The following is a 21,177-nucleotide window of genomic DNA, read 5'->3' on the forward strand; positions in this document are numbered from 1 at the left end:
TAGAAACTCTATTGCCTCAGATCCATACTGTTAGATTGGTAGACACACAAACAACATGAAAGATCAAGGGAACAAATTACCCCAAACAAACCAAGACACTCTAATAATAGAATCCTTTGACAGCACAGTGGAAGAAATATTAGAGAAAGAGTTTAGAATGTACATAGTTAAACTGATCCACAAAGTAAAGGGCAGTATAAGGTGTGAAATCAGAGAGAAAATAGAGGAAGTGAAAGATTGCTTCAATAAAGAGAGATTCTGAAAAAACAAAAAGCAAAAATTCTCCTAATAAAGGAATCAATAAACCAAATTAGAAATTCAATTGAAAGCATCACCAACAGACTAGATCACTTTGAAGACAGAGATTTAGGGAATGAGGACAAAATATATAATCATGAAAACAAAGTCAAACATAGAAAAAACTTATTAAGAGACCAAGAACAGAACTTCCAATAAATTTAGGATAACCTAAAAGGACCAAATTCAATTTATTGGAGTAGGGCTGGGGTTTTGGCTCAGTGATAGAATGCTTGCCTTGCATGTGTGAAACCCTGGGTTTGATCCTCAGCACCACATAAAATTGAATGAATAAAATAAAGATATTGTGTCCAACTACAACTAAAAAATAAATTTAAAAAATTTATTGGAATATATGAAGGCTCAGAGATACAAACCAAAAGAATGCTCAATCTTTTCAATGAAATAATATAAAAAATTTTCAAACCTAAAGAATGAAATGGAAAATAAAATACAGGAGGCTCATAGGACCCCAAGTATACAAAATTACAACAGACCCACAATGCCTAACATACAGAATAAGGACAGAATTTTAAAGGCTGCCAGAGAAAAACAACAGGTCACATTAAGAGGGATCTCTCAATCCAGACCCTCAAAGCTGGTAGGTCTGGAATAATGTATACCAAGATCTGAAAGAAAAATGGTTGCCAACCAAGAATTCTAAACCCAAACCCAGCAAAATTAAGCTTCAGATTTGAAGATAAAATAAACATTTCTATGATAAACAAATAATTCACAACTAGAAAGCTTGCTTTACAAAATATACTCAATAAAATATTTCATGAAGAAGAAATTTTAAAAATGTGAAAATGAGCAAAGTGAGGAACTACACTAAAATCAATCAATGGAGAAACTAATTTAAATTAAAAACCATAAATAAATCAAAATGACAGGGAATAAAAATCATAGCTCAATAATAACATTGAATGTAAATGGAGTATACTACCTTCCAACCCCACCCCCACCCCCAGCACTTCCCAGCCTCATCTCAGTTTGGATCACCTGGTGTTTTTCTCATGAATACTTTTAACACTAGGTAATTTATACAAAAGTTATTGTAAGCCTGACATGCACAAGATCCATGACTTCTGTGTCTGCAGACCCCACAGGGTAGCAGCTACCCATCTTCCAATATGGGGATCCTCCAGCTGCTTCCATCTTCTCTAAAATAGACCATATATTATGCCACAAAGCAACTCTTTGCAGATACAAAAAAAATTAGAAATAATACCCTGTATTCCATCAAATACTACCCTGCATTCTAATGAAATGAAGTTAGAAATCGATGATAAAATAAAAAATAGAAACTACTACAAAAACTGGAGACTAAATAATATGGTATTGAATGAATAGTGGATAGCAGAAGACATCAGAGAGGAGATTAAAAAATTCTTAGAGGTAAATGAGAACACTGATACAACATATTGAAATCTCTGGGACACAGTACTAAGAAGGCAGTACTAAGAAGAAAGTTCATTGCATTGAGTTCAATCCTTAAAAGCATAAAAAGTCAACAAATAAATGACCTGATATTACGTCTCAAAGCCCTAGAAAAAGATGAACAAATTAACACCAAAAGTAGTAGAAGACAGGAAATAATTAAAATTAGAGCTGAAATCAATGAAATTGAAACATAAGAAACATTGAAAAAATTGACAAAGTGAAAAGTTGGTTTTTTGAAAAAAATAAAATTGATAAATCCTTAGCCATGCTAATGAATAGAAGGAGAGATAAAACTCAAATTACTATAATTTGTGATGGAAAAGGAAACACCATAAGGACACTAATAGAATAAGAAGATAACTAGAAACTATTTTGAAAATTTATACTCAAGAAAATAGAAAATCTTTAAGACATCAACATATTTCTAGAGAAATATGATCTAACCAAACTGAATCAGGAGAATATACACGAGTTTAACAGATCAGTTTCAAGCAGTGAAATAGAAGACACCATTGAAAGCCTGCCAACCAAGAAAATCCCAGGACCAGATGGATTTAGAGCTGGGTTCTACAAGACTTTCAATGAAGAACTAATACCAATACTCTTCAAATTATTTCATGAAGTAGAAAAAGAGGGAACCCTTCCAAAATCATCTATGAGGCCAGTATCACCCTGATTCCAAAACCAGACAACAATACATCAAGGAAATCAAACTTAAGATGAATATCTCTAATGAACATAGATGCAAAAATTTTCAATAAAATTCTGGTAAATTGAATACAAAAATATATTAAAAAGATAGTACAGCACAATCAAGTGGGGTTTATCCCACAGATGCAAGATTGGTTCACCATATAGAAATCAATATATGTAATTCATCACCTTAATAGATTTAAAGAGTAGAATCATATGATTATCTCAATAGGTTCAGAAAAATCACTTGACAAAAAACATCATGTTGAAAACACAAGAAAAACTAGGGATAATAGGAGTATGCCTCAACATTGGAAGATCTATGCTAAACCCAAGGCCAACATCATTCTAAGTGGAGAAAAATTAAAAGCATTCCCTCTAAAAACTGGAACAAGACAGGGATGCTAAGAATATACACACCATTCTTAAGTGATGTCATTGGGTTGTAAATAGCAACTGTTTCTCCCTTCTTATTTGAACAACATTTGCTGGTCAAACATTACTTAAAACCTAGGATTCAAAGAAAACGTGAGACAAGTGTACAACTAGAAATATGAAAAATTGTGCTCTATATGTGTAATATGAATTGTAATGCATTCTACTGTCATATATTGTAGTATTGGACAACCTAAGGCATGCACGGTCCCTAAGCCACATGCTTGTTGTTTAAACAGAGAGGGGGAGATGTTGAGAGCTACAGCTGAAAGGGGCCCCAGCAAACTTCCAGCTGCCAGCAAACTTCCAGCTGCCAGCAAACTTTCAGCTGCCAGCTGATGATTGGCTCACAGTGGCCCAAGCAATTTTCTAGCTGCCAACTGATTGGTTCCTCTGTGGTGATGCTCATTGGGCTGTTTCCCTGCCCTTTCAGACCACAGAGCTGCTCATTGGGGGACTTTTTTTGGCTCAGCCCACACGACCCAGCCAATTGGCCTCAAGAGCAGGAGGAGTTGGGGAGGTTGAGAGGCTTGTGGGAAGCCGGTAGTGGCAGTTGGGCTCTGAGGGTTTTTCCTGAGGAGCTGTGTGGTGTGGTGTGTGTGTTCTAAAAATAAAGTTGGTTTCTTTTAACAAGTGTCTCCTGAATTGTGCCCAGCCAGACTGCGGCATGCTTGCTCCACTCTGTTAGTGATACTCTCATTTGAGTTTTTAATTTGGTTTATAGTTTCCTTCATTTCTAGAATTATTGTTTGATTTTTTTAATAATCTCTATCTCCTGATAAAGATGCTTATTTGCTTCTTTTATCTGTTTATGTAATTCATTTTCAATGTGTTCTTTCATTGTTTGAATTTGCTGTCTCATATCCTCTTTAAGATTCCATTCCATCTGTCTAAGGTATTCCTTGAGTTCTTTATTTGACCATTTTTCTGATGCCTCTAGGTGCTCCTGAATATTTAGGCTGTCCTGCATTGTTTGTACTCCTTTTCTTCCTTGCTTTTTCATGCTGCTCATGTTACTTCTTGTTCTGTTTGACTGCTGAGTTACTGTTTACTCCTATAAATTTATTTGATGCTTGGGAGGAAAGGTATTAGAAGGGAAGGGAAGAAGTCACTAAAGAGAATGAGAGTAAACGGGTAGAATTCAAGGAAGGAGGAATAAGGAAATTGAAAAGAAATGAAAAGACAAAAGAAAAAAAGTAGAAAATAAAAAAAGAAAAAAAAATTTAAAAAGTAATCAAACAAATAAAAATAAAAATAAAAAAATAATTAAAAAATGAAAAATAATAAAAAAATGAAGATGAAGAAAAAACCCAAATTAAAACAAAATTTTAATAAATGCAGTCTTAGAGTTTGATTAACTTCTCTTCCAGCATGTGGCACTGAGCCCACAGGGCCAAGCTTCTCCTCTCTATATGCAGGAACCAATCACTGTGCAGCAGCTCCTCCTCCCGACTGGGCAGGTCTCCAATCCTGAGTGCCTGGTCACTTCCCCACTTTTCCTCCAGCCAGGCCCCGCTCACCGGTGACGCTCACCACAATACTGGCTACACGCCAGGTCTGCTGCACACGGGAGCCCTATTTTCTTGAAGGACTGGGTACACTCTCCCTGCTTGCCCTTCCCTCAGACCCTAAGGTTGTGGAGCTTGGGGCTGAGAACCCTCTGCGTATTTTGCTTGCCCTATGGTAGCCACGCCCCCGGGAGCTGGTGCAAGAGACCTCAGTTGTCAGCACTGGTGGGAGTGGTCACTGGGGGTTCTGTGCCGCAGGTCCCGCTCCACTCCTGATTCCCTCGGTCTGACTATCGTGCTCACAGGAGAGCTGGGAGGGGCCCTGGAGGTTTCCCCACTGTGTGGAGAAGGAAGGCTAGGGGGTTACACACCTGCCACCGCCGGTTTCAATGAAGTTATCTCCTCCGCTGCATTCTGGTGACGTCAGTTCTCTGCCATGGTGGTATCCCAAGCAAATGGCGACAGTTCCTTCCCATTGCCTGTTTTTTTTTTTCATGGTTACTTTTTTATTTGAAGGAAAAAAAAGTATGTTTAATAAATACTGTGGAAACATTGACCAAACAAACATACAAGGTGACTTCAACATTAAAAAAAAAAATGCAACGCAAGTTCTGCTTTATAGCAGTTATAACTTATTCTATTTTTACAATATTTAAATGCAGAAAGCACTTGCCAGCTATTTTGTAATACTGCCCAAAGCATAATGCTGCACCAATCAAAGCATATATTATGTTGGTAAAATATCTGTATTTCGTGGGAAATGACTGGAATGGTATTTTCTTGCAGAGACAAAACAAAGTGCTTGTAAGACACAGAACTGAGTGTTGTAATTACCTTAATCTCCTCTCCTGCCACAACTTAATGGGAGCACAGCTTCAACACTTCAAAAATGAAGCATTATATCATTGGAAGGAAAGCTTGTTTTCAACAAGCGCCAACAACAAACAGGTTCAATCAGGTTTACTCTCTGAAAGAATCTCTAAAAGGAACTGGTCAAGAAAATATCTGTAAACTGGTTTAAATGCTTATTATTTTATGTATCAACAATCAAGTTTTGAATATGGGCCCTGGCTGAATCTGGTTAAGTGAGGTTTAGCCATCACAGTATGGAAACAGCATAGTGTTGAAAGACCCCCGTTTCCCTGTCCGAGGAGAATCACACGAAACACTGGCTGCAAAAGCATGAGGTGGTTTATTGAGATACAGGCGCCTGTGGGTGCCCAGCAGAACCTCAGCCGGAGCTTTGGTGAGCTGGCACACCGGGCTTGGGGATACAGAGATATTTATAGGGTAAAGGGGCAGTTTTCGCGCACGGTAAGCAATAGGTTTCTCATTAGTTAATTCTAAACTCAGCATATAGGCTACCTAAAGGGCAAAGTTGTTTTTCACTTTATGTTACTGGAAAAACCACATAAAAGCTACATGTTTGCACTCTGGTCCTCTTGTTCCTGCTTATTCAGGCATGCCTTGGGACCTGGTTTACACCTAACTGATTATCTGAAAAACACCTCTAGTGCCTGTGTAGGTTTGTGACATGCCTTGGTGGTTTTGCAACTAGGCCTGACGTTGTTGGGCTGGGGTCTTTCAGTATTACGTCAGGACTGACATATAATTTTCTACTAGGGATTCTCTAAAGCTTGGGTAAGTGGGTCCTTCTCAAACTGAGGTTCATTTTGGGTCCTTCTCAAACTGAGGTTCATTCAAAGAAAGTGAAAGAAAATGCACATCATTAGAGGCTGCCCAATTTTGGAGCTTCATCCCCAAATTGTCCTTTTGCTTTGTATATTTGGTAACTTGTTCCAGACAGCTTTACTCACAAACTGTGCTTTCTGTTACTATTCCTTCATTATCTCTCCTGGTGAAAATAGTACCTATACTTCCCCCTTGGATCATTCTATGACATCAAACCAAGACATCTTTTATTTGACTTTGCATTTTTATCAAAGTTGGCAAAAAACAAAACAAAACCAAAAAAAATCACACACCCTCTTTTCTAAATAGCACACAAAAATATTACATTGAGCAATTTACCACTTGTTAATGACAATTGTGACCAATGCAACGGGTGGGTTCTGACTGGCTCTCCCAAGCCCCAGCTCAATCCTGTGGCCACTGCCTATTAAGGCTCGGTTGGTATTAACCTCGGCAGGTTCAGAAGGGCCGACCAGTTGTTTCAGCGGGATCGTTTAGTGCTGAGTCACAGCAGTTTGTTTGCGAGACGCAGGTGAACAGGAGCTTGAATTCAGCTGATCCGGGCTTGGTGTGTGTTCTGAGAGGCACAGACTGTTCGCCACAGATTCACGTCATCTCAGCATTGCCTAGTGATCCTAAGCAAACAGCATTTCAACGGTTTAAGACTCCCTATGCACGCACAGCTGAAGAGGTCAGAGACTTGATCTCTCCGTGCCCGCCGCCATATTGCACCTCCATATGAACTTTCTTTAACATTATTTTTCTAGTTCTGTGAAAAATATAATTTTATTTTGATGATGGTTCTCATTCTGTAGACCTCTTGTGGTAACATGTGCATTTTAGTGATGTTAATTTTGCTTATTCATATACTTTGAAGGTCTTTCCATCTTCTCATGTCTTCTGTTTCTCTTTTCAAGGTTCTGTAATTTTCCTTGTAGAGGACTTTCATCTGCTTGGTTAAATTTATTTCTAGAGTTTTTTTTTACTTTGTTTTTTTTATTATATTGTTGTTGTTGAGCATATAGTGAGTGGAAATATTTTCCTGATTTCTTTCTCAGTGGTCATTATTGGTATATAGAAAAACTATTAATATTTATATGTTGATTTTGTATCCTGATACTTTGCTGAATGTGTTTATGATCTCTATCAGTATTCTGGGAGAATTCTTAGAGTCTTCAAATACAACCTTATATCATCTGCAAATTGGGATAATTGGAATTCTTCTTTTGCTATTTGTATCCCTTTTATTTATTTTATTTCCTAATTTCCTTGGCTGAATTATCAATTACTACATTGAACAGAAGTAGAGAGGAGGTACAATTCTCCCTTGTTGCTGATTTTAGGTGAATATATTTTGCATTTTTCTTCATCAAATATGGTTTTTGGCTTTTAGTTTGGTATATACAGACTTTATATATTTGAGGTAAGTGCCTTCTAGATGAGGAAATATATTTGAAATAAACTCAGACAAGTCTTCAGGTGACAGACTTCATATGACTACTCTGAGAAGTAGAGACCCCCATGAGTGTTAGACTAATGGAACTTGTTTCTAATATTCTGACTTGCCCTTTCCACTGGAATAAAAAATAAAGACCATACTGATGTCATGAAATAATATTGTAATGGTTTAGCCTTTGGGAAAACACCCAATGTTATGTTTCAATAATAATAACCAAGAAAAATTAGAAACCGATGTCCTCCCTATCCTCCATGCCTCGAATGAGGACTAAAGAGCAATATAGACTTTATAAAAATGTGTTCATGACAGCACACTAATACTTGTGTAAGCAATTTCCATTGTATGCAATGCAAAAAAATCTAATATTTTGATGCAAAATTCTTAATTTAATTTTTACTGAAAAATATGTGGATATCCTTTATAAAAATTTACAAAATATGGAAGAATAAAGTAAAAATTATCCACAACTCCACCATGCCAAAATGAATAATATGTTGTATGGCTATCCATTCTCTTTAAAGTTCTTCTTATCTCTTCAATTATATACATATCTCAAACATCTCATTGTACCCATAAATATATGCAATTATTATTTAATAATCAATTTATAAAAGAAATGAAAAATTTGACAAGTCATCAACAACCTTGGAATAACACAGTTAGGGAAATTATTCAACATCTAACAAAAATATTTCTATTTTTATATGAAAATACTTATTGAAAACATTGAAGTGAAAATTTAAGTTGTTATGAACATAAAAGTACAAATGGAGGAAAATTAAGATTGAAAATTAACTCCCAAGAAATTCAAATTCCAAAGTGATAGGCACATTATCAACAGTATAAACATTTATCAAATGAGTAAATGTAATTTTTGTGACTGAAGATATTCCATTCACATCATTCATAATGGTGCAGTGAAATATGCACTTTTATATATTCACTTGCTGAGATTTTTGTAATTTTTTAGATTTTGTATCTTCTCAATTAGCAACATGAAAATTTCATGTAATATAAATGATTCCTTTATGTTTTAAAGCAACTTGTGAAAATACAGAGCCATATATATGTTATAATGCATATATTTTTATAGACATTGGTCAACATAAGAATGTGACAGTCCTCCATATATTTTTACTTCATATTTGATCTCTTAACATTTGCAAACTGGATTACAAACTACACTTTGGAAAAGAGTAAAGAGTATAACATAACATCCTCAATGGTGAATAAATCATGATATACAATAATTTGCAAATAGTGTGTGAAGCTCAGTTTTTAAATTTCTCCTTGGCAATTCAGTGTTTTCAGGCACAATCACCATCTCTGATATGGGGCATGTTAGGACTTTAACCAAATATATAATTCATGATGAAATATAAGTTCCAACTTCAGAAAATTGTGTCTGTTTTGCACATGACATGCATCACTTGGACAGATGTCCACTCACAGACAAAAGAGCCAGCAGGTGCCTGTGATCCCCTGAGCTCTGGATCACACATGCAGAGACTGCATTGGACTGGAGAGTACTTAAATGTCTATCATTTCTCTATTGTGACAAAGAGACCTCCACCTCCCTAGTGTGCTCCCAATTTATGAAGGAAATATGAGAGTTGCATTTAACATAATAGGAAATAGATGACATAACATCAACCACCAGTGTGTGTTTAGATGACACTGTTTATAGTACTCTAATGTCAGCTGCCCAGAATCTATACATTCTCAGACCTTCCTGCATCCCCTGTGTTCAGTGCAAACCTAAGTAAAAAATCTCTTCCAAGAATATGGGGAGGACTGCTTATGTAGGTATTTGAACCAACTCTCAGGTGGAGAGACTGCCATCAATCCTAGCTCCAACTTCTGTTTTAGCAACCCAGAGGAGTCCTTAGTATGATTGGGCAATTCTCCTTGTCTCAGTAAGGTCTTTCATAGCTTTTCCTACTTCAATGTGTCCCCAAAGCCATTTCACAGCTTACATACAAAACAAAAACAATCCTTTGCACTCTTCTGATTGTTCAGGGGTAAAATCTCCCACAGAAATGGAGAGAGGAAGGAGGAGATGGGCATCAGGTAGTATCCTGACCTTAGAGCTGTTGTAGTGGAGCTCTTCAGGACTCATCAAGCACATGTCCTCAGGAAGCACAACCCTCTGCCAATCTGATGGCATGAACCTGACCATTTTCTGAGAGAGAGAGAGAGAGAGAGAATTTTTAATATTTATTTTTCAGTTTTCGGTGGACACAACATCTTTATTTTATTTTTATGTGGTGCTGAGGATTCAACCCAGCGCCATGCGCATGCCAGGCGATCATGTTACTGCTTGAGCCACATCCCCAGCCCCATGAACCTGACCATTTTCTAATTACTTGCTCACAGAAAATCTAAATCTAGAATTCACTCTTGCCCATTTGTTGAGAATTTTGAAGGGCATTACACTAAAAACTAGAATGAAGAATAAAAAAACTCAGTAAAGTTTGGTAATGATAATACCCTTGCTGAGAAAGAACAAAATGACAAAATGTAAACTATTGTCAAGAGAATATACTCCATCATATAAAAAATTGAAAACCAAATGTCTATTCAAGTTACTCTTTAGAGAAAGAGAGAGATTGAAAAACCTCTGTTTCCCACACAGTGTATTTCCTTGAAAGATGCCCAGTTTTATGGAAACTATATGAGCCTGGGCAGTACAATATCTTAACTTAGTGAAAACGAAACAGACTTATTCATTAGGGCCCCCTTTCTTCTCCTTAACTTCCATATGCAATTTCCCACACTAAATTTTGAGTAATATAAAAAGAGTAAAAGAAAACTGAAACCATACACATGACCTTATGTACATGTAAAAAAAAGTGTTTATATTCCACTATCTACATCAACATAACTTTACTAATATAGGATTCTCTTTCCTAGGAGAATAAAGTTGCGAAATCTTCATGGTTTATTTCACCATCAGCAAGAAAATGCCAATTCTGCCACAACTTAGTGTCAAATGACATTTTTTCATCCCTACATTCCTTGAAATTCATGTCTCTGGAATCATGCCTTTAATACAGACAGACATATCACATGTTACCACTCAAAAGTGGAAGCATAGAAAGCTGACCTCATAGAAGTAGAGAGTAGAACCGATGTCAACAGAGACTTCAAGGAGAAGAAGGGAAGGAAATAGACCAGTGGATGTGAATCAGGTACCAAAATATAGTTAGATAGGCGGGCAAGCACTAGTATACTATAAAAGAGCAGGGTGGCTACATTAAACTATTGGTTGTGTATTTCAGAATAAGAAGCAGAAATGATTTGGAATATTCTAACTAGAAGAAAAGATAAATGTTTGAGGTGAAGGAAATGCTATTTGCACTGGTTGTTGATTAAACATGGTATACATATTTATTGAAATCACAAACTATACCCAATATAGTCAACTAGTAGGAGTAAATTAAATATAAAAAATTTAAAAAATCAGAGCTTTGCCGTGTCCACCAACCCTAAAACATGACATCACAATTTCTTTCTGATTCTAATCCCCATCACCTATCTTCAATGATTTCCTCAGACACTAGACTTCAAAATCTGAATAAATGTATCTTAGGCCTTTTCATCCTTTAGATGTTAGTTTCTCTATTAAAGTACTACACTTCATTATAGCATTAAGCAAAATATTAGCATTATTGTATGCACTTTTAATTGGGCTGATATTTGGTGATCTTCTGTATTCTGATGAGCAGAGTTATGCTTAAGTATATCATATGACAGTTACCTTAGCTTCGATCTCAGATCAATATCTAAGGATGTATCTGAGACAGATGAACAACAACAGGCATAGTCAGGGAATCTGTTACATGTCCATATATTTAAATATATACAATGTGGCCCCCAAAATAAATACATCTCAATGCAATGATTGCATATTGTCTATTCAAAACACATACAAAATTAAGATTACAGTGGTGTATTAAATTCCTTAATAAATATTGCTTTCACTTTGGGTCTTTCCAAAAAATATCTTTCCCTAAATATAGACTATTCTGAATGTGAGTTCCAACAGAAGGACAAAGCAGGTATGAGGGATTGCTGAAGGATCTCATTGTGCAAGACAGGATGTTTCTGTTGAGGCAGGAAATGTCCAGCCCCCATTTCAGACAGCCAATTAATTCAGTGTGCATGCACTTTGTCTTGCCTCAGTTACTGTATATGTGCCCTGCCCTCTGCTGTCTGTGCCCCTAGCAGGGCTCAAACAGGTTGCACTTTTTGTCTTTCCTTCCTTCTTTGGCAGACCTGATCCTTTCTTGCTAGATGTCAGCAGATAGGTCCTTAGATCAGCCCTATAAGGAATCCCAGTGTTTTGAACTGTGAGGAGGTACCACCAGTGGTGCTTCCAGCAGGTGGGACTCAGGGATCCCTGGATCTGGAGGTTATTGTCCTTCTTTCAAGATGCGTGCTTGATTACGGAGAGGCTAGGAAGAGGGAGTAAAGCAGCCAGAAGCAAGGATGGCTGTCTTTATAGATGGGGTGAGTGTTGGGGGTGGTGATGGAGTTATCAGAATCCTGGAGTTGTTTTTTGGGCCCATAAAGTAAGCATGGAAATTCAGGCAGGTAATGGAGTAGGTTTTTACTAAGGCAGTGGACTGCATATGAGATAATCATGTCATCCATATCATGTATTAAAAAATTCTGCCTTGAGGTAATAGTGTATAAGATTTGAAGTTCAAACACTATATGACATCATGTACAGTCAACATAAGTACATTTTACACATAAGTACATTTTACAAACTAATGGACATTAGTTACAAGGGCTTCTGAACTTAATGAAACACTTCATATTTAGGGAAGAAATTACCAAGACTTAGGGTTCAGAATGTTTTTTATCTATAATGCTAAACCATTCTATTAGACTCTTTGCATTGGAAGATCATTTTCTGATCACTTCCAGGACCTTCTACCATGACTAAAATGAAATCCTAGGAATCTCATTCATTTAAATGAATATAACGTTAAAATCGATAACAACATATGTGTACATGTAGCGTAAAAAGTTATACCTAAGGGAAAAGGAAAGAAGTACTTAATAAAAGGTCTGTACAAATTACTTTTCTGTAATGCAACTGATAAATGACAAAATTGCTGTTTGACAATATAACTATTGAATCAAGTACTCAATTCAGATTAGATGACAATAAAGAAAATGGAATAATCCCCCAAATGGGAAATAATAACAGGCATTAAATATATTGTATAATTGAAAGGGAACACACTTTGAAATCTAATAGTGTCAAAGTATGAATGAAATTTTTGATGATGGAGGAAAATATGCATTACATGTTATATCCCAATGGAAAATTAATCTAAACACAATAAATATTATGGAAGAATTTCTGAACTTTGGCAATTGTCCCTTGTAAGCACATTTTAGATGCAAAGGTTTGGGGTTACCAAGTATCTTACTCCCCCCCCCCTCCTCCTTCATTTATTCTTTTTACATCCTTATTTATAGACCTGTATATTCATTCGTTTATTTTTCACTCTACAATAAGACAGTATATCTCTTCTCCTTTTGATGTTTAAAATGATAGTAATGGCTGAAAATTAGCACGGATAAACTATTTTGCAAAGGAAATGCTTTCAAGTGTAAAAGGAGGTGAAAACTGAGGAATCATGTTTACCCTACCTAGAAAACATTTGGAGGGGCTGGGGTTGTGGCTCAGTGGTAGAGCACTTGCACAGCATGCATAAGGCACTGGATTCGATTCTCAGCACCACATACAAATAAATAAAATAAAGGTCCATCAATAACTAAAAAAATATTTTAAAAACAACAAAAGAAACACTTGGAGGTGAACTAGCAGAAAAAAACCTATTTTCCACAGTAGAGAAAGACAAATGCAATGCTGAATTTCTCTTTCACATCACTTTTGCAGATGCAAATGTGGCAGTAACTGTTTTAGCTACCATATATTCAAATTATTATTTCCAGGCACAATACTTCAGCCACATCTTTTTTAGTGATTCATTTTGTTTCATGGATTTTTAAATGTATTTCATAGAATTTTTAGCAAAGATGTCTAAAATTTGGCTCTTGATTTTTGAGGACAAGTTCATTTCATTTAATGTGGATAGTACTCAGTCCCTTAATTTCCTGTACCAATGAAAATATGATGTGTTGTAATAACAGCGATAATGTAGATAATGTATGTGCATGGGAGTCTTTCTTCAAAGTCTCCCCAGAGGCCTAACTGCATATAAGCAAAACAGTGACACTTTGATTACTGAATTTTATAGAACCAAAGCTCTGATGTTGTTTCTATGCTTTTAATATGATGTAAATAAAGTTCCAACAGGTGCAGTGGTGCATGCCTATAATCCCAGTAGGAGGACTGAGAGTTCAAAGCCAGCCTCAGTAACAGTGAGGTGCTAGGCAACTCAGCGAGATCCTGTCTCTAAATAAAATAAAAATAGGGCTGGGATGTGGCTCAGTGGTTGAGTGCCCCTGAGTTCAATCCCTGGTACCCCCCCCCAAAAAAATAAAAAATAAAAAAAAATAAAATTCTTCTGATTAATGATTCTAACTGCTATTTTTATATTCCAGGTGAAGGGCAACAGGATGTACAAATGAAGACAAGCTGAAACCAGTCAGGCCATTGTCATATTGAATATTGGACTTCAAATTCTTTCAATAAACTTTTACAGATTTCTCCAGTGATGTCTTCTGTATTTTTTGTAAATATTTTCCCTAGGTATTTAATATTATTGAAAATTGTGTCATGTTTGGAATTTTGTATTTCAAGGTGAATATGTAAAAGCTGTTATGTACAAATATAGATATAGATAGATAGTTTTTCTATCCAGCAATGCTGCTAAACATATTTATTCCATATTTGTCTCTTGGTACTTTGGAATTTCAAAATACACAATCATATCATCATTGAATAATAATAGCTTGCTTCTGCTATTGGAAGCATCATATTATTTTTCTTTTTCATAGATTATAATAATGGACAGGCACAACCAGTTCCATGGAAACACTACTATCATATATGCCTTGAGGAATAAAACTTATTTCCTATTCTCTGAAACTAAAGTCTCTGTAAGGCTTTGATAATTTTGAGCTAGATTTTCTGACGTATGGCTCTTTTTCAGTTATGTTATTTCATCATTGGACCCCACTTAAAAGACAAAGACAGAAGAAGTAGCTCCAGTCCTCCATGACTTCAGACTCTTTAAGGCACTTATCTTCCCTGCCAGACAACTATTATGGAGCTGTCCCTCTCAAAACTACCTGCTTCCTTTTCTATGCTGATAATAAACTTTTATGCAAGGAATGTTAAAAATCACAACTCCATCAACTTGCCTAGATAATTCTGATCTCTGCTGTATGGTCATGAATGAGCAGTCCAACCCTAGACCTGCATGTTGCTAATGACAATAGCTCCATTTATTATTGACTTTTTAAAAATAAAACAGTTTTAATAAGAACCTTACACTAATTGTGTATTATTTGGGGGCTAAATTTCAGTGTGACAATTTCATTGCTTATGAAATATTTTTTATCTTCAAGCAATGTAAAAATTGATTCCAGTATAAAACAGACTTGGAGTTCCAAGCTCAAAGCCTTTGAATTTTTCAAAGCAAGTACTTCTAAAAGAGTTTACTACTGAGTTTTTGTTGTATTTATTGATACAGTAATAACCTGACGCGTTCATAAAATATTGATGGCTGTATGCTGCCAATTATGTGAGAAAACCCTAGGCAATATAGCTTGATGAAAGTACCAGGAATAGCAAACTCTAAAGGCATTAGATATTCTAGCACTTCGGTTTATTAGTTTTTGTATTTTACTTGGTGCATTGTAATTATATATAACAGTGGTATTCATTGTTACATATTGGTACATGTACATGTTATAACAATATAATTTTGTCAACATATTTCCCCTACCCCTTCCCTCTCCTCTCCTCATACTCCCTTTCCTCAACTGTACTAGTCTCCCTTCAGTATTCATCAAATCCCCCATACTCAATTTCTTTCCCTTTATTCTCTCCAGTTTTCATTCATGAGAGAAAACACAACCTCAATTTCCTGAGTTTGGCCCTTCACCTGGAATATAAAAATAGCAGTTAGAATCATTAATCAGAAGAATTTTATTTTTTTTTATTTTTGGCTCACTTATTTAACTTAACAAAAAAGGCTCTCAGGTTCCATCAATTTTTCAGAACATGACATAAATTCATTCTTACTTAAGGCTGAATGAAACTCCACTGTATATATATACCACATTTTTTCTACATTCATGTGTTTTGGACACCTAAGCTAATTCCATATGTTTTTTTTTAATTTTAATTTTCTTTTTTTCCTTTTTTTTAAAAAAATAAGGTTTTTTTTTGGTTCTTGTTATACACTATAGCTGGCAAATATTTCCTCCCACTACAGTAAATGTATTTTGACATATTTTACATATATAGAGTATAACTTCCCATTCTTGTAGTTTTACCTGATGTGGAATTTTATTGGTCATATATTCATATATGCACATAGGAAAGCAATATTTCCTATTCACATTCCCCCTCCCTTCTCTTAATTCCCCTTTGTCTAAGCCAAGTTGTTCTATTCTTCCCTTTTTGTGAGTTAGCCCTTCAACAAAAATGGACACATAAAGAATATGTGGTATATATACACAATGGAATACTACTCAGACATAAAGAGAAATGAAATAATAACACTTGCCAGTAAATGGATGGAACTGGAGACTATCATGCTAGTTGAATTAAGCCAATCTCGAAAAAACAAAAGGCCAAATGTTCTCTCTGATATACAGATGATCCCATAACTTAGCTATAGTGACTAGTACTACAATAAGCAGCATGCATGTGTGTCTAAATTATGCTGTCTTTAATTCTTTTGCTTAAACACTGAGGAGCACCATAAGTAGATCATATTTCCTTTTTTTAATTTTATGAGGAACCTTCATACTAATATCCATGGTGGCTGTGCTAATTTACATTTCCACCAACAATTGTATATTGTTTCCTCTTCCCCTGTGTCCTCACCCTCATTTATCATTATTTCTATTCTTGATAATTGCTATCCTGACTGGGGTGTGATAAATCTCAGTGTAGTTTGATTTGCATTTCCCTGATGGCTAAAGGTCCTCAAACATTTTTTTTTCATATAATCATTGGCTATTTGTACTTTTGAGAAGCATCTGTATACTTCATTTGTCCTTATATTGAATGAATCAATTTTGGGGGCTTTGGTTTTTTTGAGTTCTTTATATATTTTGGATGCTACTGCACTGTCAGAAAGGTAGCTGGCAAATATTTCCTCCCACCCTGTAGGTTCTCTCTTCATGCACTTAATTATTTCCTTTAATGTGCAGATGCTTTTTAATTTGATATCACTCCTTTTATTTATTCTTGATATAACTCCCTGTGCTAAACAAGTCCTTTTCAGGAAGTTGCTGCCTTTGCCTATATGTTGTGTTTTCCTCTAGCAGTTACACAGTTTCTGTGTGTATACCTAGGCCTTTAATCCACTTTGTGTTAACTTTTGTTCAGGGTGATGTATAAGCATCTAGTTTCATTCTTTTACAAATGGGTATCCAGTTTCCCTCGTGCCATTTATTGAAGAGATTATGTTTTCTCCAGCAGATGGTTTTGGTACCTTTATCAAGAATCAGAAGACTATCTATATATGGGTTTGTTTTTGTGTTGTCTATTCTATTCCATTGATCTACATGCTTGTTTTTACAAGCTGTTTTTGTTACCATGGCTCAGTAGTATAATTTGAAATTAGGTATATTAATGCCTCTAGTTGTGGGCAGCCAGTCTGAATGATTTTGCATTCTTCTTCCCTGAGCAGAGGGGCTCTGACTGTTACTCTGTCTTGTAGTGATCTGGACATTGCCCTGATCCCAGAAGTTCAAGGACAGGTCTTCAGATGTAGGTGCATTGCCCCATGGATTGAGCTATACTCACCTGTTTCTTTGTGATATTACCCCTTTGCCCTGTTTGGGATAGAATGTTCCATGGAAACATCCCTTGTGTGTCCCTTTCTCTTGCTCTGCCTTTGGGTGTGGCCTTCCTAGATATCAGTCAACCTGCTGACAGCAGACCTCAAGAGGCTAGACTCAACCCCCTGAAACCTGACCCCTTGCCTCATTTGGCTCCTCCTCAATAAAAGAGTTCAGCAGGAGCTCCCCCCCACCCTGGACCCTTAAGGCCAGAGGAGCCATCACAAGATCACCAAAGAAAAATATATCTCTGTCTCTTGTGTGGTTATTTTGTGCAGCCCAGTTCCCCTGGAGTGACCCTAAGTGTTGTCCCGAGGAATTCGACATTTAGTATTACTTTTTTGTTCAGGATTGTTTTGGCCATTCTCTGTCTTTCGTTTTTCCATATTAAATCTTTTTAAGATTATTTTTCGAGGGCTAGGTGCAGTGACACATACCTGTAATCTCAGCAGCTCAGGAAGCTGAGGCAGGAGGATCACAAGTTCAAAGCCAGCCTCAGCAACTTAGTGAGGCCCTAGGCGACTCAGTGACACCCTGTCTCCAAATAAAATACAACAATGGGGTGGGGGTGGGGCTGGGGATGTGGCTCAGTGGTTAAGTGCCTCTGGGTTCAATTCCTGGTATAATAAAAAAGATTATTTTTCTAGTTCAGTGAAAAATATAATTATTTTTAATGGAGGCTGTACTGAATCTCTGTAGATCTCTTTGGGTAATATGTATATTTTAATGATGATAATTCTGCCTACTCATGTACATGGCAATTATTTTCATCGCCTAATGTCTTCTCTTTCTTTTTTCAGTGTCTATAATTGTCCTTGCAGAGGTCTTTCACCTCCTTGGTTAGATTAATTTTCAGTGTTTTTTTTTTTTTTGGTGTTAAGCATATTGTGAATGGAATTATTTTTTTCATGGTTTCCTTCTCAGTGGGTTCATTATTGTTGTATAGAAAAGCTGTTGATATTTGTATGTTGATTTTGTATCCTGCTATCTTGCTGAATGTGTTTATGAGCTCTATCAGTATTCTGGTGGAGCTCTTAGGATCTTCAAAGTGCAGCCTCATATCATCTACAAATTGGGATAATTTGTCTTCTTCTTTTCTTCTTTGCATCCCCTTTATTTTCTTGCTTAATTCCCTTGGCTGAAATTTCAATTACTACATTGAATAGTCATGGAGGGAGGTGCATCCTTCCTTTGTTTCTGTTTATAGATGAATATCTTTGTATTTTATCTCTAGGTTCCTCATCATTGTTTTTGTGAAGGGCTACTGGATTTTGTCAAACACTTTTTTGCACATAAAGAGATGATCATGTGATTTTCTCTTTCTCTGGTGTATTACACTTAATTTGTCTACATTGAACCATCCTGAAATTCCTGGAATGAAACCATCTCAATTATGCTGTTTGATATTTTAATGTAATATTGCATTTTGCTCACAAGTATATTATTAAGGATTTTTCATATGTGCTCATCAAGAATATTGGTCTTTCTTTCATTGATTACTCCCTGTTTGGTTTTAGTTTCAAGGTGATTATGGTTTCATGAAAAGGGTTTGGAAATGTTCTTTCCCTTTCTATGTCATGGAATAATTTCAGAGTATCAGGTTTAGTTCTTTATTAAAAGTCTTATATGATTCAGCTGTGAGTAAACACATCAGGGCCTGTGCTTTTATTTGTTTTCAGGTTTTTTTTTTATTACTGCTTCAGTCACATTGCTTGTTATAGGTCTGTTAAGGTTTTCTATACCCTCCTGGTTCAACTTTTGAAAGTCATATATGTCTAGAAAATTCTCCATTTTTCTCAGTTTCCCACTTGATAGGAATATAAGTTTTCAGTGGTGTCTTTTTTAATTTCCCAATTTTCCTAACTGTATTACTTTGGGTCTTCTCTTCCTTTTTTTTTTTTGGCTACAAGTTTTTCAGTCTTATTTATCTTTACAATAAGCCAATTCTTGTTTCATTGATCTTCTGTGTTATTCTTTAGTTTATTAAGTTTAGCTTTGATCTTAATTACTTCTTTCCTTCAACTGGTTTAGGGATTTGTCTGTGTATGTCTTTCTAGGACCTTGAGATACATCATTAGGTTATTTACGTAAGCTATTTCTGATTTTTGGAAGGCACTCATACCTACAAATTTCCCTCTTAGAAGAGCCTTCACTGTATCCCACTGATTCTGGTATGTTGTGTTTCTATTTTAGTTTGATTATGAGATTTATTAAATTTATTTCCTGATTGCTTCAATCATTAAAAAGTGTATTTTCAAATTCTATTTGTGGAGCTGTGGTTGTGGCTCAACAGTAGAGTTCTTGCCTTGTATGCATGAGCCCCTGGGTTCGATCCTCAGCACCATATAAAAATAAATAAATAAAAGTGAAGATATTAAAAAACTCTATTTGTATAATTTCTCTACCTTTTCTTGCTGTTGATTTCTAATTTCACTCTATTATGATCTGATACCATGCAAACAAATTATATGAACTTTTTGTATTTGCTAAAAGTACTTTGTAGTATAAAAAATGAACTACTGTGGTATACATTCCATGAGCAGTTGAAAAATAAGTGTGCACAGTTGTTGGATGAAATATTCTGTACATGTCAGTTAAGTCCATTTGGTTTATGTATAGTTTAAGTCAGTAATAAGTACCTTTGTTGATTTTGATTTTTTTGTCTGAATGGCCTATGTATTTATGAGGGTTGTATTAAATCATCCATTATTATTGTATTGGGATCTGTCTGTCTCTTTATGTTGAGGAGCGCTGTTTTTATGAAGTTTAGTGTACTTATATTCAGGGAAAATATTTAAAATGCTTATATATTCTTTGCAGGTGTTTCCCATGACCTGTGTATGGTGACCTTTTTGTGTCTTCTGAGTAATTTTGGCTTAATGTCTTCTTTGTTGGATATGACCATAGCTACTTCTGGTTGTTATGGGATTCCAACTGCATGGAATGTCATTTTCCATCTTACACTTTCATTCTGTGATTGTCTTTGCTGGTCAGGTGTGTTTCTTATAGATATCATATCGCTAAGTCTTGTTTTTTAATCAATCCTTTAGTCTACATCTTTTAATTGGATAATTAATATCATTTCCATTCTGTGCTATTATAGAGAGTTGTGTATTACTTCCTGTCATTTTTTTCAAACATTTGATTCATTACTAATTCTTGATTGCTTATCCATTTTTTAATGATATTTATTCTTTCCCATGCCATCTTAGTTGTTTTTAATCTTCTTTTGTGTGCATGGTTCAAAGACCTTCTACAATGTTGGTTGGCTTTGTGGTCAAGAATTCCTTTAGTTTATGTTTATATGGATGATTTTAATTTTTTTCAATTATTAAACTTAGCTTTGCTGTATATAGTAACAATGTTTGGGATTTATTTCCTTTCTTGACTTGAAATACATTATTCCATGTCCTCCTGATCTTAGTTTATCCTGAGAAATCTGTTATTATTCTGATGTGTCTTGCCTTTATAAGTGATTTGGTGTTGTTAAGTAGCTAGCCAACCATGAATGGGTGACCAGGGAAAAGACAATGGAAAGTGCCTAAACCTCAGAAAGCCTTTCTGAGAATTAAATATCTCAAAGATGTGGGCTTGGAATATCATAACTTCTCCAAGACATAATTATATCCCCTTAAGAAAAAA

General features: G+C 35.6%; 1 protein-coding gene across 1 annotated transcript in view; it reads left to right on the forward strand.

Annotated features, from left to right (window-relative positions):
• Window positions 1–14,224, forward strand: part of LOC120888333 (putative G antigen family E member 3) — a 41,371-nt gene extending 27,147 nt beyond the window's left edge. Inside the window, exon 5 of the mRNA XM_040280870.2 lies at window positions 14,116–14,224. Within this exon, the coding sequence (XP_040136804.1) occupies window positions 14,116–14,153 (38 nt within the window). The 3' untranslated portion in view covers window positions 14,154–14,224. The remainder of the gene's footprint in view (window positions 1–14,115) is intronic.
• The last annotated feature ends 6,953 nt before the right edge of the window (window positions 14,225–21,177 follow it).

This window comes from Ictidomys tridecemlineatus, chromosome X (assembly GCF_052094955.1).
Source record: "Ictidomys tridecemlineatus isolate mIctTri1 chromosome X, mIctTri1.hap1, whole genome shotgun sequence".
In the NCBI taxonomy this organism is placed as follows: Eukaryota; Metazoa; Chordata; class Mammalia; order Rodentia; family Sciuridae; genus Ictidomys; species Ictidomys tridecemlineatus.